Here is a 15,902-nt window from a genome sequence, read left to right as displayed (position 1 = left end):
CAGTGTGTTTTTTCCAGTTGAGACTGGCAAGTTTGACCCTGTTTCAGCATTTCTGGAATGGTTGAAATTTGCTAATTTTGGTAAACTTGCTACAAAAAAACCCTCTTTCCTGCTACAGCCCTTAAAGAACAAGAATGATTTTTTTTTCCTTCCCTGTAGTTACTAAAACAGATCCAGCAAAGAAAAGTGAGAAAATTGATTATGCAGTTTATCTGGATTGGAAACAGGTCTTTTTCTCATAGGTGTTTGTTGTTACCAATTTAAGAGTGAATATTCTGTAACATAGGAAAAATCCTTTATCATCCTGGGCAAGTTTGGTTCATTGCCATATCTTGTTTATCATCTTACTCCAAACTTTTCCAAAGTCCACAGTATCTTCTTTATTGTATACACATTGTCATAAAAAAAAACAAACAAACAAACCTAAACCTACTTACAATCCTATTTTCCTCATTCCTGAAACCTCCTAACCTGGTTGACTCGTTGGAGTGCATTTCATGCATTCTTAGCAGATAGGCTGAAGGAAACGCCTCATTCAGTGCAGCTGGAGGCTAGAAAGTGTGGGGAGTTCATGAAGGTGGCTTGTCTTCTGCAGTCGCTGCGGTGCACACAGCGCTGGCCTGGCCCAGGAAGGATCCCGACCTGCTGGACACAACATGAGTGTCCCTCATCTGGAAAATCTGACTGACAGTGAGTTAAGGTAGGACAATTCACTGACTTCCTCAAATGTTCCCTTAATTATTCCCTTATTTGACAGGGAATGCCTGCTTGTTAAATTGTGGTTTAATACTTGAGAAGTGGGAGTTTTTTGTTTTTAAAACTGTTTTGAGCTACATGAAATCAAGAATGAAGTGTTCCCTGTCAGATGCTCCAGTGCTGCTAAATTAGTACTGCTGGCAAGTGTGGGGAATGTGGAAAATATTGTAAGTATTAGGTCTTGTGGTGGGCTGTCAACAGCCACCACTGTTAAGCCTGTGTTGACCATAGGTCCTTGTCCAGTTGAAGGAGAAATAACTTGCACTATTTTGCCCTTATTAACCCATTCTAAGAGTAGTGAGATATGAGCTGAGTCCCTTTCATCCTGAGTTCCACTTCTACTCTATTTTGGCCAATGGTTTGTGTCAGTCACAAGTTAGAAGGATTTCTGCCATTTGCAGACCTTGTGCTGGGTGATGGAATAATAGGAAGTTCAGGTAGTGAAGACTATAGTGCTGCAAATTCAGGTCCTGTCTCCTGGGACGTTAGAATCCTTATGCCCATACAATCACTGAGAGGACTGAGATGTAACCTATGTTATACCTAGCCTTCCTTTGCCTACTTGTTGGAAAGTGCAAGAGGTTTTTAAGGGAAACACTGGGAAAAAAAGAGATAAATGACCTTTTTGCCTTTAAAATACTTTATTTTTCCAGCATTTTAACTGGTCACAATCACACAAGCTGTTGCACACAAATAAATGATGCTAAAGGAGCCCAGAATAAATGTCAGGAGCTAGTTAAGCATGTTAATAAAGTGGTACAAAGACATAATGGCTTGTACTGAGTGAAGAATGGGAAAAGTGATCCTCTGGGCCAGCACTAATGCTTCGTAAATTGTATGTTGATGTGTAGTGCTGGTGCAGAGTAGGAAAAGCTGCTTTGCTTATTGCTGTCAAGATGACTTCTTGTCCTTTCTCAGGCCATCTGTTTGCTCATGTCTTTGCCAATTCTTGGATTGGAATTTTCAATGGCAAGTGTTGGCCCCTAGCTGAGCAATCGTAAAGTTCCTTAACCCAAATTGCAGGATGCTTTCTAAAACAAGACTGGGAAAAAACAGCATCTCTTCCTGTGCTCGAAGTCCTTCCAGTTGTGTGGCTGGGTTGTGCTAGTTCCTGCTTCCCCTCATGGGCCTTGGAAAGGTGCCTGTAAATTGGGAGGAAGTGTTTCTTAAAGTTTTCTATGTCTGGGAAAGCTGGGTCAGTTTTAAAGTTGTGAAACATTGTCTTCTTGTGAATCAGTGACCTTGCACTCCTTCTCCCACTGCTGTGTTTAGGTGAATCTAGGAGGATGGGGTAAAGCAATAGAAATTTTAAAATAAGGACTAAGGAGCTCCTGAGTTTGGACATGAGTTAGCTGTTGGTGACAGGAGATTAGGCCTGGCTGAGCAAGTGACCATGAGTCAGGGAGAATTGAACAGAGCACATGGTTGTGGGAGATGGAGGTAAACAAGCAAAACTAAACATGGAAGCAAATGATAAACAAGGACAAGAAGTTTTTAGGTGAAGGCTTAAGCATCAGAATGGGGATAGATTATGGCTTGACAACCTTAATCCTCATGTTTCCTAATACTTTCTGAATACTTGTCTTGCAGCCTGAGCAGCTTTTTTCATGTGCAAGAAAATTCTGAGAAACCATTTGAAGGCAGACTTCGCAGGCACTTCAGGGTATCCTTTGAGACGCAGATGAGTGTGGTGTTTATTGGGAAGCTTCTGAGGATTAGGGGATGTATGACTAGGAAAGAAATCAGATGAATGTGTTGAACTGGGTTAAGCAGTGGTGTGTATTACAGAGTTAGTTGGATGGAAACACATATCTAATGATTCATGAGGTTTTATGCAGTACGGCTGGCTATTGGCTAAAGGTTGCCCTGATCTCTGAAAAATAACAGCCTTCCTTTTGCTACCTAAATCAATTACACTATGCAGTGTCACGACCTGACAATGAGACTGGAAAATGGAATAGAAACAACAGGCACTTCACTGCATTTGTAGCCTGAGTCTTGCTAAATATGATTTTGATTGGAGAAGGACTTGTGAGCTCTGGCTGGGAAGTTGCTCCCTTGTGGCCAGAAACTGTAAAAATGCATTAAAATTATACTTCTCCAGGGCAAGTAGTGACATTCCTTGTCCTACTCTTACCATACCTGGCAGCAGAGATGTTTAAAGAGAATAAAAGAGAGCCTCTGTTGACTTCCTGCAAACTATTTTAGTGGCATTCCTGCCTTAAACCTGTTGTCTTACCTTAAATTCTGGATTGTCAACCTAACATTCTGGTTAACCCACCATGTGTGTTTTAGCAGTCTTGCTCCAAAATTTTAAGCAGCTGGCAGAACTACCATGTTCCTAGGTAAATTGTTTCAAACAAGAAAAGGTTATTTGTTTTATTGTCATTTTGTGGTGGTTTTTTACTTGAATTAGCCAGGATTTGAATTTCCAATTATTTAATCAGAATGTTGTTTTTCAACAGGTGAAGCAACTAATTGCTCTTAGAAGTCTTTTTGTTTTGGAGATCTGTGCTGAGAGCGATTAAGGTACTTCAGACTTTACCTTATCTAAAAATTATTAATTTCAGCTCTAATGTAGTATAGTGAGGTTTGGGGTTTTTGTTGCTCCTCTTTTGTTGAGTTTTTTGGTTTTTTTTCACTTTGTCATTGTTTTTTGAACAGCACAAAAACCTAAATTGGACAAAGCATTTTGATAACTTCAGCCCCCAAATTCATTCAGGGATAGTGCCACCTCTGAATTATTTTTTAAGTGTTTCAGTTCTTTCAGAGGGCACATTCGCACAGTACTACATCCTAAGCCCAGACTTACAAAGTCAGGGTGAGAAATGAAAGCTGGTGGGTAGATATGCCAATTCTGCCCAAGTATTTCATTTTAGAAGTATCTAATAGGAAAATCAGTAAAGAGGTGCATGGAAAAAGCAGAAAAACAGAGAATCTACTCCTACTAATGAGTGTTCTTCTGGCCCCTACCATTTTTGGGAGGAAGCTGGGCTCGCCACTCACTAGGCACTTGAAGTTGAATATTGTCTCTTTGCCCTGTCTGGCTTTTTTGGTTTGTGTTTTTGGGTTTTGTTGATTGGTTTTGGGTTTTTTTTTTGGTTTTTTTTTTTTTTTTTTTTTTTTTTTTTGCAGGGACTGTTGGTCATTGAAAATGGAAGAAACAAGGAAGCTTTCCCCAAAGCTGAGTAAAAGCAAAGAGCCTGTGAAAACAGAATGGGGATCTCAGAGCGTGGTGTTCACCTATTTCCAAGGGGACATTAACAGCATGGTAGATGAACATTTTTCTAGAGCTCTCAGCAATGTCAAGAACCCCCAAGACCTGAGCACAAAGCACAGGGGTGAGACTGTTGTCCTGAAAAACGGTGAGCTCCTTTCCCTGTGTGGGCCTGGTGTTGGATGGTATGACTGGCTTTTACTAAGGAATTTAAGATCCCTTGATCTTAAATTTGAAATTGTGTGCAAACAGAAAGCAAGAGACTCATACTTGTAAAGCCCTAGGATATGTAGCTGGGAATTCCTGGATAAATCCCTGTTATTAGTGGAGTGATTCCTAAGCTTTCCATGGTCCTGTTGACAGGACTAGGTCATCATTTTCCAGCCAAGTGTCCCCATCACTGCTGAATGCAATAAGTGCATTATGACTTAAGTTGTCATCTTCACAAAAATATATTTGTCTAAGCTTGCAGCTGTCAAAAACCTGCCTAAGTTGGTGGTTGTGTAGTGCACATACTACAGTATAAATACTTAGTAGAAAGATTGATGGTGGTGGTTTAATCTGCTTTTATTATGAATTTGTGGTTGATTTTTAAGATAAGCAGCATTAAAGTGATTTTGTGTTTCTGTAAAAATGAATATGCAATCTGGCAGCATTCCCTTAGAAGTCCGCTGGAATTTGCCTTGGGAAAAAAGTAAGAAATGATGAGACTTCAGATGCTTTTTTTCTCTTTTTAAGTAGACAACATGTCTCCCCATCAGTGGAATTTCTCTTCGCATTGCTACAAACCATATCCATCATCTTCTTCAACAAGCATGGCAACTTCTGCTCTGAATTTTTCTGCTGCTGGTGTGGTAGGCCAGTGCCAGCCATCGCCTCTGCGGAGTCGTCCAGCTCAACCTGCAGATTTATGGCCCTTCCCTCCAACTGGGACTCCCAGTGTCACTGGTTCAGTGTATCCTCACACCCTCCCTGACCTGCATGCAGCCGATGAGCTGATCTCTGACAGTAAATACAGTTCTCTTCTTGGCCTTCTGCAACAGGAAAGGTGCTTAACATCCATGCAAGAATGCACCATGAAGCAACACTCAAGTTCTGCTTGTATGACTGGACCTGCGAGGTTACAAAATATGAGTCAAAGTTCAGCTCCTGGGGGAGGTAAGAAAATATTATCGCTTTATTCTTTGATGACATCTGATGTAAAGTGACAGAATAATGCCATCTGTTGCTAAGCTTTTCAAGCCGGATCCAACTTCTGGCAAACTCACAGAAATCTTTTACAGTAGATAACCCTGGTATGTACTGTGGTACTTGGAATCAATTAGCCATATGGTATGGGTTAATCAAAAAATGTGCAAAAAAATGTGCCTACTCACACAATATTTCACCTCTGGCTTACATTGGAAAGACATTTTAAGTGACTATAAGCATTATTCATAGTGCTATCTTAATCTCTAATAAGCATGGGTATTAGGTGTGGTGTATATCAGATGCTCCCTCATTGGGACCAGAAAGGGGTGGCCAGTAAAGATCCCTGAGCAGCCTCTCTCACTGTGCAGGCTGTTAATTATGTTCCAAGTACAGGGTGGGAAACTGCAGCCCTTGCCAGCATGGCCAGGGGGTTTTTCTCCCTCCCAGTCCCTGTCTGTAGCTGGAATGGTGAGGGTACAGGGGCTGGTGGACCAGCCTTGCCTTGTCCCCTGGCTAAGAGCTCCTTGCTATGAGGTGCTGCTGCCCTGGCTGCCGAAGGCTATGGCTGCTCTCTGCAGATTTCCCAGAGCTAACGCAATTCACACAGTGGTGATTGTTGCTTATTATCCACAATTACTAGGAATCCCAATCCGAGGTACTACCAGTGCACGGCAGAAAGATGCCTGAAGTTCATTTATGTCCCCACAGCATCTAGATCTGCTGGATAAAATGTTCTCTTGTGAGTAATTCTGCCTTTGAGAAGGTCTCTGGGGTCAGGCTTCCTGGCCAAAGTGCTGATGCCTGTTGGGGTACATCTGCATTGCTGTTCCTGGGCATTCCCCAGTCAGGTAGCTTGACACTGGTCTGCAAGGAAAAGGGTTGTGAAATTGTTTAGGGAGTCTGCTGGAAAAATACAGTGTGTCCTTCCTGGTTCTTCTAAACAAAAAACATTGGGCATGTGAAGAAGCAATCCTGAGGCTTAGGTTTTGAAAAATAAGCAGCTCTGAAATACCTCCTAGTTACCAAGTTTCAAAACTGCATCAGCAGGAATTTAGCAGAATGTGGGCTAAAGACTGCCTGCAGATACAAGCAGGAGTTTATCTACAGTTCCTCTTTTGAGGATACAACAGATCTATGTTGTTATGAGGACCTGACCGTATGTGTTTTGCTAACTCATTACTGCTAGAATGTCTAATGCCCTGTCTGTTCATGTTAAAGGGAGAGTGTCTGTATCTTCAGCTGGAATGCAAACTGTCTGCTTGTGGTACATGAGAAGAGGTTTTCTGTAGGTGTTGCACAGGCACTCACCCTAGACTTTGTGTAGGTAGTGAATGAGAGTTTAATTTCTTTAAAGACACCGTCTGAACTGGGATCTCATTTAAGAACAAGCTAAGGTGCCCTCTTCCCCCAGGGGGGCAATGCAAGCCTATGCCAATTCCTGGGAGCCCCAGGAATTGACTCCTTCAGAAAAAGAGCTATTTCATTAAATTAGTCTTGTGTTGATAACAGGAAAGCACTACTAACAACAGTGGACTTCTTTTCCCAAAAATTCAGAAAGAAAATGAGTGAGGAAAAAATTGAAAATGAAATGAAACAGCCCAGTACTCTCCAACCATTACCAATTAAAGCTGTTTCTTTCAGGATGTATACAGGGCCTTTCTGAATATTTGGGAGCCTCTAAGCACCACACATGTAATTCCATCCTTGTGATTATCAAACAACACAACAAGGATCAATAAGAAATGGCTGATTCGTGTTCACAGGGAGTCTTTGGCAAATCCCTAGGATATGTTCATTTAGTTCAGCTGCAGCAGTCCTTGTTTCCTGGCTCTATCTGTTAAATATACTACTTCTTGCTCTGTGTCATGTTTAAGAACAGCTGATATTTATATTTATGGAAGTGTATGTTGCTGTGCCAGACAGCACAGAGCTCCTCAGCACCTGTGCTATAGGCTGGGCTGCAAAAGCACAAGGTTTCTTTAGTAACTATGGTCTACTTTTAGCTCTGTGCTGAATCTCTGCTCATCCCCAGTAGTTTTTGTTTTGTTTTGTGTTTTTTTTTTAAGAGAGGAAAGGAAGCTCTTACCAAGGCTCAGAAAATCCCAGTGTAAGCCATGCCACTGCAGGTGAGTAAAGAAACCAGCAGGTTTAGAACAAATCAGACAGCAGTCTTGCTTATGCGTGTAGTATTGAAGATCTTCCTTGTTTGCTTTTGTATTTCAAAAGCTCATTTTCCCCGAAGATAGAACCACCACCTCCCATAACTACATTAATAAAGAAGAAAAAACCCCACTACATTATATTAAAATGAGATACATGGGGGTTTTTTTGCCCCTTTCACCTTAGTTTTTGTGCTTATACCTTCAGACTGCCATTTCACAATGCCTGTTTTGCACTCGCTGTCCAAGTTTCAGATCCCAGAATGATAGAACAGCCCTTGTTTTATACCTCAAGCATGCATGTGGTAGCACTGCTGCAGTTTGCACCAACAAACCCACCATACTCTAAGAAATTATTCCCAAAGCATTCAGGCTTTCTTATTTTTATTAGTCTCTTGGTACAACCAACCGTTGTTGGTTCTTTGATGTGCAATGTTTTGGGCATACTTTGAATAGGTCATTCTGGTTATTCTAGTAAGGGTTCTTTTGCACCAAACTCAAAGGTGCAATTTTATTTGCACAACATCTTAAGACATTGCAAGGACTGTGCTGTTTGACTGTCCTGATGCTGCTGTGTCTTTCAGGTATTCAGATTCATGACAGAAGACGAGATTTGTACTTCTAGCAACTGAATGTTTCTACTTTATTCTGAAAGAGAAAGTTATTTCTGTGAACTTTTATTATTTGCAACTGTGAATCAAGAAGAAATTACTACAGCTAGAAGAAAAACTACAGCTATCCTGTGTTTTTTCTCTCAGCTGGAAGAATACATGTACTATTTACTGTTTGGGGAATGACAAAATAATCCTTTTCTATACAGTAATTTTTATACAATGATTTCTAATGTTTGAGGTATTAACCTGGGCAGTATGTTTGTTGTGGCCATATATTGTCTATTTAAGACTTTTCATGTAGTCCTCTTGAAAGGACTCCTACCCTTTTAAATCTTTCTATGTTTATTAATTTACCACTCCTGATAAGAAGAGCAATTCTTATCAATGCAGTTGATAACCCGTAAATGCAGGGATGCAGTTAGCATAATTTCAATGCTGGACCTTCTTAGCTTGATTTGATATCTCCATATTGTTTAAAACAGTCTTAGGCCACTGGCAAGAGACTTCAGCCACAGGCCAGGAAAGCACATTATTTATGCTGCAAAAGTGCTGCAATTTATGACCATATTTGCAATTCCTAGGGATACTCTTCAGAAGTATATAATATACTTATGCCTGAAGGCTCTGTTTTGTCCTCTCACTAATGTATCATCATCCTCCAGAAAGCAGTGAATTCATAGGAGCTCTGAGAGGAAACCTTGGTTCTCATTGGGTGCAATTAAAATACCATTCAGCAAAAATCTGCGGGTTAGGAGTGTTCTATTTTCCCAGCCTCTCTGCAGATGTAAGAGATTCCTTTTGTAAATAAGCTCTGTGGGTTTATCTTTTCCTTCTCCATTGGTTATACATTAATATAATATAATAGAGCATGATTAGCTTTTTCTGACAGCTCTGTGTTGTTGCTGAAGGCAATTTGACCTTTGAGATGGCAGAGCTTGTGATTTTTATAGGACAAATCCTGAACTGGTATAAATGTTTATGACTGTTATATCAGATATCTCTGCTGCCACAGCTCCAGTTATAACACCTTGTGTAATTTTATAAATAATATGAGTTTAACAGCATCAGGAGTTTATGGTACTAATTCACAAACTGAGATTTTTTAAAAGGATTTATTTTTTTAATTTTACAAGTTTGCTCTAGCAGTTACATATTCTACATCAATCTGAGATCACAAGGGGAACTGTTTTAACTAAACTAATAAAAGATACACCAATGTCCTGTCTCGCTATAGATAAGCACTGAAAAAACCCCACTCCTTTTTAATATTCCTACAAAAAATCCCTTTCTTCTCTTTTAAAAATATTTGTCCAAGTAGTTTTGTTATCCCAACTCATTTAATTACCTGATTGTAAGGCTACATGGTAATATAATTTGACTTCCTCTATGAACCATAGCAAAGATTTCCTACCTGTATCATGTAAATCTGTCATACTAGCATATGCTACAATTCTATTGAATTATAATTCTATTAAAAATATTCAATTTTTTTTCCTTCCTCTTCCATCCCTTCCAAAGGACAATGCTTATTTAATTTCCCTGCAAGGTCTGAAAAGATAGTCTATTTAAATGGTCTTAAATGTAGTGCTTCCCTTGGGGGGCTGGGAATATACAAGATTACTTATAAAACCCTTGTTTCTGGTGAATCAGAAAAGTGGAGTTGGACAGTGGCGGAGGGGAAACCCTTGTTTTTAAATGTATGTCCCTTATTGCAAGAACAGGGAGGCATCAATGGCTCTGCCTTGACAGGGTCATGTTGAGCCATTGCTGCAAGGTTTGTGTCCTCATTGTCCAGCTGTCTGGCAGACCTGGGGAAAGGGAACAAGTGTCCAAATAGCCCAAAGGTCCCTGGACCCCTTGCCAGTGCAGGCTCCACACCAGGCACACAGGTGCTTGCTCGCTTCCCTGGCTTTCAGAGGAATGAGGATGGAATAGAGGGCTGCGGCCCAGAGGCTCTGCTACTCTGGCATTTTGTCCAATACCATCACAGCACCATGCACCAGAGTGTGCCCGGGTTTATGGCATCTCACTGCTCTTCTGCAATAAATATAGTTAACCCATCACTGCAATTTGCCTTTAATGATTTAGTATAAGAGAGTTTTGAACATTTCACAGCAGTTTCCTACATCAGGTATGCTTCTCTTAATACATGTATAGATTAAAACCATATAGATACACATACAGGCTCCTCTAGAATATTGTTTGTCTGCAGTGGAGTGTTTCTTGCATTCAGGATGTTCAAGCCCAGCGTGTTGCTGTGTTCCTGTGCTGCCCTGCTGCTGTCATGCTCCAATGACTGTCTTTACTCCCATTCGGCACGTACTCTCCTTACTGGCCAGGACTTGGCAACTGGGATGCTGTATCCAGCAGCTGCCATCTGGTGTAGCATCCCATGAGCTCTCCCCCCTTGGTCAATCCCCTCAGCCTTGGAAACATTAGCCACTTACCGTAGAGTCACCCCTACCAAGGGGAAAAGCAATCTCCCCCATGGACTTGGTGTTCCCACTTCCTCGGGTTTCTCCTTCCCTGTCACTGGCTTGGCATCCCAGGTGGCCACCCCCCTTCCCCTGGAGGCCAGGCCCCTCTGGCCAGCCCTTAGCCCTGCTCCCCACCCCTTCCTCTTCATAAGCTCCTGCTCCACGCAGTTCATCCTCTTTTCCCTGGGTTTGTCCTTTAGCAACTGTGTTACTCTGCTGGAATAAAATCTTGCAGAAGAGCCTTTCTTGCCTCTATGGCTGAGGCAGCTGCGGTGAGTGTTGAGTGGAGGTTTGACTGCATTGCCTGAATGTTAACTCAGCCTGTCTTTCAACAAGAGAGGCTTGCTGGGGACAAGAGATAGGCAGCAGCGCTTACCACTTTAGCACCCGCATTTTTAAGCTGGTGCTTTCCAGTTATCTTTGGTCCCTCCTCTGAATGCAACAGTCCTGGAGGTGATGGGAGGAGGGATGCTGGATGTTCCCCTTTGAACAGCTTCTGATCTCCTGAATGCTAATGGACCTCTGCCAAGACCATTCCTAAGAACAGACAGGGGCCAGGTGTTACATCCTTGTAAGTGTTCAAAAAGTGTGTGGATGGGGCTCTCGGGACTGTGGTTTAATGGTGAACACAGTGATGCTGGTTAATGGTTGGATTTGATGATCTGGGAGGTCTTTCCAACCATAATGATTGTATGATTTTCTATTAATTTACTGACCCTGTGAGAAACCGCTACTTTCCTTGAATTGGGCGTCCTCTAATCCAGGAATAACTTGTTTGCACAGGTAGCTTTTCTCCTGTCTTTTTCTGATGGACAGATGAGATGCCAACTACATGCTTTATGAGCTCTGGTCAGAGATGAATGCATCTCTGAGATGCATTAGTCTCAGAGATTGAAGTCAAGCGCTGGACATACCTGCCCTGTGTGGAGTCTAGGCCTTTTTTTACTCAGCTGCAGGAATGGGTGTGCGTTTTTTCCACCATCTGTGTCCTAGGACACAGACACTTGAGAGGTGCCTTGCTCTGACTCCTCGCATGAGCTGGCTCTGGTCCACCTCTGATGGTCAGAAAAACCTTGTGGGTGGCTGGGAGCAGCAAGCTGGTTTAGCTACTCCACCCTGCTTTAGTCACTCATTAGCAGTGTTAAAAATAGCCCCAGACTGCGGTGACAAACAAGAGAGATTCTTTTGCTGTGAAAGAATAACCTAAAGTGTTACGTATATTTTAAAAAAAATAGGAATACTCATCGCTTTCAAAGGAAACATGAGCTTTCATTTGCTTTCATTTCTGTTCAGGCGTCAATTAATTTGTCTCATCCCAGGTGAGCAAGGGACACCTCATGTACCCATGTGGTATGTAGCTTTTGGCAAGCACTCACTCGTCACTGGAATTTTTTACTGTCTTGTGGTTTTTAATCCCATTTTCTTGCAGGCTTTACCAAGTATGATCCAGAGTAAAGGCATTGTTGCACCACTTTGTTCTGTTTTCCTGCAGTGCCTGGTTTAAAACATTGCATGTTTTGGGCTCAGGGCTCTATTCCACTTAGTCACTGACCCACTGAGAATTTGGTTTGGTACTCCTTTGAGCTAGCATATATCATTACACTTGGAGGATTTCAGCACAAAACTGGTGCAAACAAGGTGGTTTTGGTGCCTTGGTGTCTGGGAGGGGTTTCAGTTATCACAGGCTGTGTCAGAGGACTGTGTGTTATTGGTCTGACAATATAGCTGCACAAGCAGCTGCACTGTGGTCATATGCTACAGATCACAATTTATTTACTGAGGAGGTGCAAAACTAACCTAGTGCTGAGCAGGCGGCAGCTGGGCTGTCCAGGAAAGCACAGAGGATGTTCTCAGGTTCCTGGAGCCATAATGGAGCTGGCTGAGCCAGTGTGAGCCAACTCAGATGTGGTGCTCCCCAAACAGGGTCCAGCAGGAGTGCCCAGGGTCCCCTGTGAGCCACCATGGACCTGGCTGAGCCCAATGCCAGGAGTTCACTGCTGATTCATGCTGTCCGCCAGCCTGGTTTCTAGGTGGGGTCAAGTTGGGCACAGCAAAGCCCTGAGCAAAGTGGCTGCTTCCCTGACCTTCATCCTCACCTCTTGTACTCCCATCTCCTTCCATTGCCCCAGCCCAGAATTTGCAAGCTCTGGATTTGTGTCTGACCAGGGACATTTGTGTTTTCCCCATCTATCTCTCTCTAAAAGGCTAATGCTGGAATCAGCACAGGCTTATAAAAATATTATCAAGCAGCATTTCATTCTGGAATGCAACACTATTACAGCTCTTGCTTATGACCTTTCCACCTGAGATAGGGATAAAATAACAGCTCTTTCCCACACAAAAATAAAACGTTTCTATGCTCAGAATTATAAAGCAATCAATTAGCTCCCAATACCATGTTCTCCCAGAGCAAGGTGTCACTTTAGATAGATTCCTCTGCCAAACAGAAAAACAAATTGAGTGGATGGGAGGAAACTGAATGTACTGAACTCCCAAAGGGCATCTCTAGTGACTGACCACAGCCTAAAATAATCCTGTACCAGCTGTCTGTTGGGCCCTGTCACCCTAGAGAGCAGTGCAGAAGCACCCATGCTGCATGGGCTCCATGCAAACTGCCCAAACATCATCAAGTCTCAAGCATGCGCAGCATAAATTATATATAAGAGAAGTTGCCATGTGCAGCTCCCCAGCCAAGGAACAATGTGTGCAGTCTGGGTGCTGTGCTCGTCCCATTCCAGGGGAAAACACATCAGCTAATTAAAAGTGATGGGCAATGAGGAAAGTCCTCCAGCTGGACTTTTTAATACATAAATTTGTTTGTTTTTTCTTTTCCAAGGTAGACTAAGTTGATTCTAGGGAAAACTTCCTGGCTTTAAACTGTCACCTAACCAAGACATTTGAGGCATGTGATACTATCACAGTTCCACCCCACGTTTTTGGTGCTGGATTTGTGCCACGTTTTAAGAAAAGAATAGCATTAAAACACTCTTTTTTCCCCTCCTTTCCAAGGCTGCACTAATGACTGCTGACTGCAAGTGTGCAAAGGTCAGGCATTATTTTGCTTGCAAATGACAAAGGGACTATGCTAGAAAAACAGCATTAAGGATTGTGGCACTTGTGGGTGCCCAAAACCTGAGTTTGCTGCATAGCACAAAGGTGAGTGTTTTACTCTGAGTAAAAGAGCAGGGGCAGGAGAGGCTGGGCCTGTTTCCACTCTACTCCATGAAGGATTTAAGCACCTTTTTGCTGACATTTGCATTTGCAAGCAGAGCATGAAATGATTACCCAACACCTGCCCTGAACAATTTGGACTGTTTTTCTGGGTTTGTTCAAATCTGTAGAACCAGGATCATGGCTGCACCACTGTTTCCTGCAAAAAAAATGATTACAGAGAATTCGGTTTATTAGACAGGTTTAAGGCATAAAATCCACATGTATCACCACTAAGGTGGTGCATTGAACAGAGTTGGTGTGTGGGACTCCTTCCCCCTGCCCCTCCCCAGGCCAGGGCTGAGCTGCTGATAGGGCATGAGTCAGGACAGGGCTGGAGGATGAGCTGGATCTGAAGAGGAGGCTTCTAAGACTGCCCTTCAAAACGCGCTGCTGTGGAGCTTGTCTTGCAGGAGCACCCGTGGCATGGTGGGACAGTGGGGAAGATCAGGAGGCAGAGTCGCAGTGGAGCTCACAGGCATGAGCAGACAGCGAGTCAGGGATGTGCCTCATCCCTGCAAGGCGTCCTGGCCAGCATCCTCCTGGCACAGGCGCTACCAAGAGCCCCCTGCCTGCACAGAAACCTGTAGTCTGCCCACAGACTGTGGAAGCAAAAAGCAGTTGCATTTGTTTGGGGTTTCTTGTTGTTTTTTTTTCTTGCTTCACAGGAAAGCAGCCTGAAACTACTGATGAGAAATGTCATTTTGGGAAGCAGCTCTGGAATCATCCTGCAGGGTGCTGATGCTGCAGCAGGCTGCCAGGCTGCTCTGATTCCAGGCAGTTTTCCCACACTGACAGGCTGCAGGGCACAAAACAACCGTGTAAGAGTGACTAATGAGAATGGCTGCCTGTTTTTATGAAGAAGCTTGGGAAGGGAGGGGTTTCAGGGAAATGAGAGCCTTCTTTATTGCTCCTCCTTGACTGGGAAAAATGCTTTCTGTGGTTTTACAAACTGGGGAGCACAAGAGCCAGATTTATACCCCTGTGCAAATCCAGCCCCTGATCTCTCATACACACAGCTGCAGCAGACACAAAAATCTGCTTTAATACATACTGAAAAGCCCAGGATCTCCTGGCCTGATTCTGCCTTTTATCCTTATGAGGGCAGACACAGGCTCCCTCAGATGCAGTGGAGTATCAGGAGCTGCAGCTGTGGCAGTCCTGCCCATGCCTCTGACTTTGTTTAAGTCAATAAGAGCAGGAATGTTGCACATCTCTGTAGGAATTATCAAAGGAAGAAATTACTGTCTCTAGTGTCTCTGGCTCAGTTTGTGCATTTCTGGGATTGTGTTCATCTTTTTTAGCAATCTTGAAAGGAGGGAGAGAAATCTATAATTAAATCAATACATATGTAATGAGCATCTGCCACAGGACCATTTTTACTTCTTTGTGTAAAACATGCATTTCTATTGATGCATTACTTGTGACATATTCTTTGTATATAAGGGTGTCACTACATTGGATTTTGGCTTGATTTAAGCAATTAAATGAGTCAAACCATTCTAAGCATTTACAGGAATTTTAAAGCTGTTACATTGGCTCTTGATGTATTGTTGATGCTGTCTCAGCTGACAACTACTTTAGAGATTTATGATTATTCTGAAGTAGGTTTGGATGAATTATTCAGGTAATAACCAGTTTTTGGGTTTTCACTGATCAAATGTGGTTGGATGTAAAACTAAGAGACCTTCTTGCTAGCCTGCATTCAGATCTGGTTTGTTTCTGAACTTCTCTTAAACCCCTTTGGAATCAATGGCTTCACTCACTAATTCCTTGGTGGCTCTAAAATTGAAATGCTCTACTTAATTCATCTAGCATACAGGAAAAATACTGGGAGTGTATAGTCTTTATGCCATGAAAGAAGATACTGTTATTGCCCATTTAGGCAATTAGTCTGGTCTTGCATTTTTTCTGAATGCTCAGTGCTGCTGTGTAACTGAATATTCAGGGATAAATGTGATCCATTATTTTTTGTTTGTTTTCAGAGCTTTGATCTCCCTAAATCTCGCTTCAAAAAATGTGGTGTATTCTTAGCTGGTCTCTTTGGAAAAAATAATAGTATTGGTGATTGTGCTGTCTGTGATTATTTATTCTGCAGGGACACTCTCGGGGTTGCTGGGCTTCTGTGTTGTGCCTGGGTGCTGCTGTCGTGTGGGCAGCAAGGTCAGAGGATGTCAGTACGGCTTAGTCAGGAAGGTTGCTTGATCTCATCCTGTTATTATATGTATTTTTCTGCAACAGGTTTTCACACGTGTGTATAGTCCTCTGTGTCATTGGA

At 42.5% G+C, this 15,902-nt stretch overlaps 1 protein-coding gene across 1 annotated transcript; it reads left to right on the top strand.

Annotated features, from left to right (window-relative positions):
* The first annotated feature begins 2,899 nt into the window (after positions 1-2,899).
* Positions 2,900-8,019, top strand: VGLL1 (vestigial like family member 1). Its single transcript, XM_054289794.1, has 5 exons — positions 2,900-3,285; positions 3,892-4,121; positions 4,715-5,131; positions 7,231-7,290; positions 7,908-8,019. The coding sequence occupies exons 2-5, from the start codon at positions 3,911-3,913 to the stop codon at positions 7,946-7,948; spliced, it is 729 nt and encodes a 242-aa protein (XP_054145769.1). The 5' UTR covers positions 2,900-3,285; positions 3,892-3,910; the 3' UTR covers positions 7,949-8,019.
* Positions 8,020-15,902: the final 7,883 nt, after the last annotated feature.

This window comes from Melozone crissalis, unplaced genomic scaffold (assembly GCF_028551555.1).
Source record: "Melozone crissalis strain CALT ecotype California unplaced genomic scaffold, PUWL_Pcris_2 ptg000068l_1, whole genome shotgun sequence".
NCBI lineage: Eukaryota > Metazoa > Chordata > Aves > Passeriformes > Passerellidae > Melozone > Melozone crissalis.
Note: the sequence above shows the minus strand (reverse complement) of the source record. Positions and strands in the feature narration are given on the sequence as shown.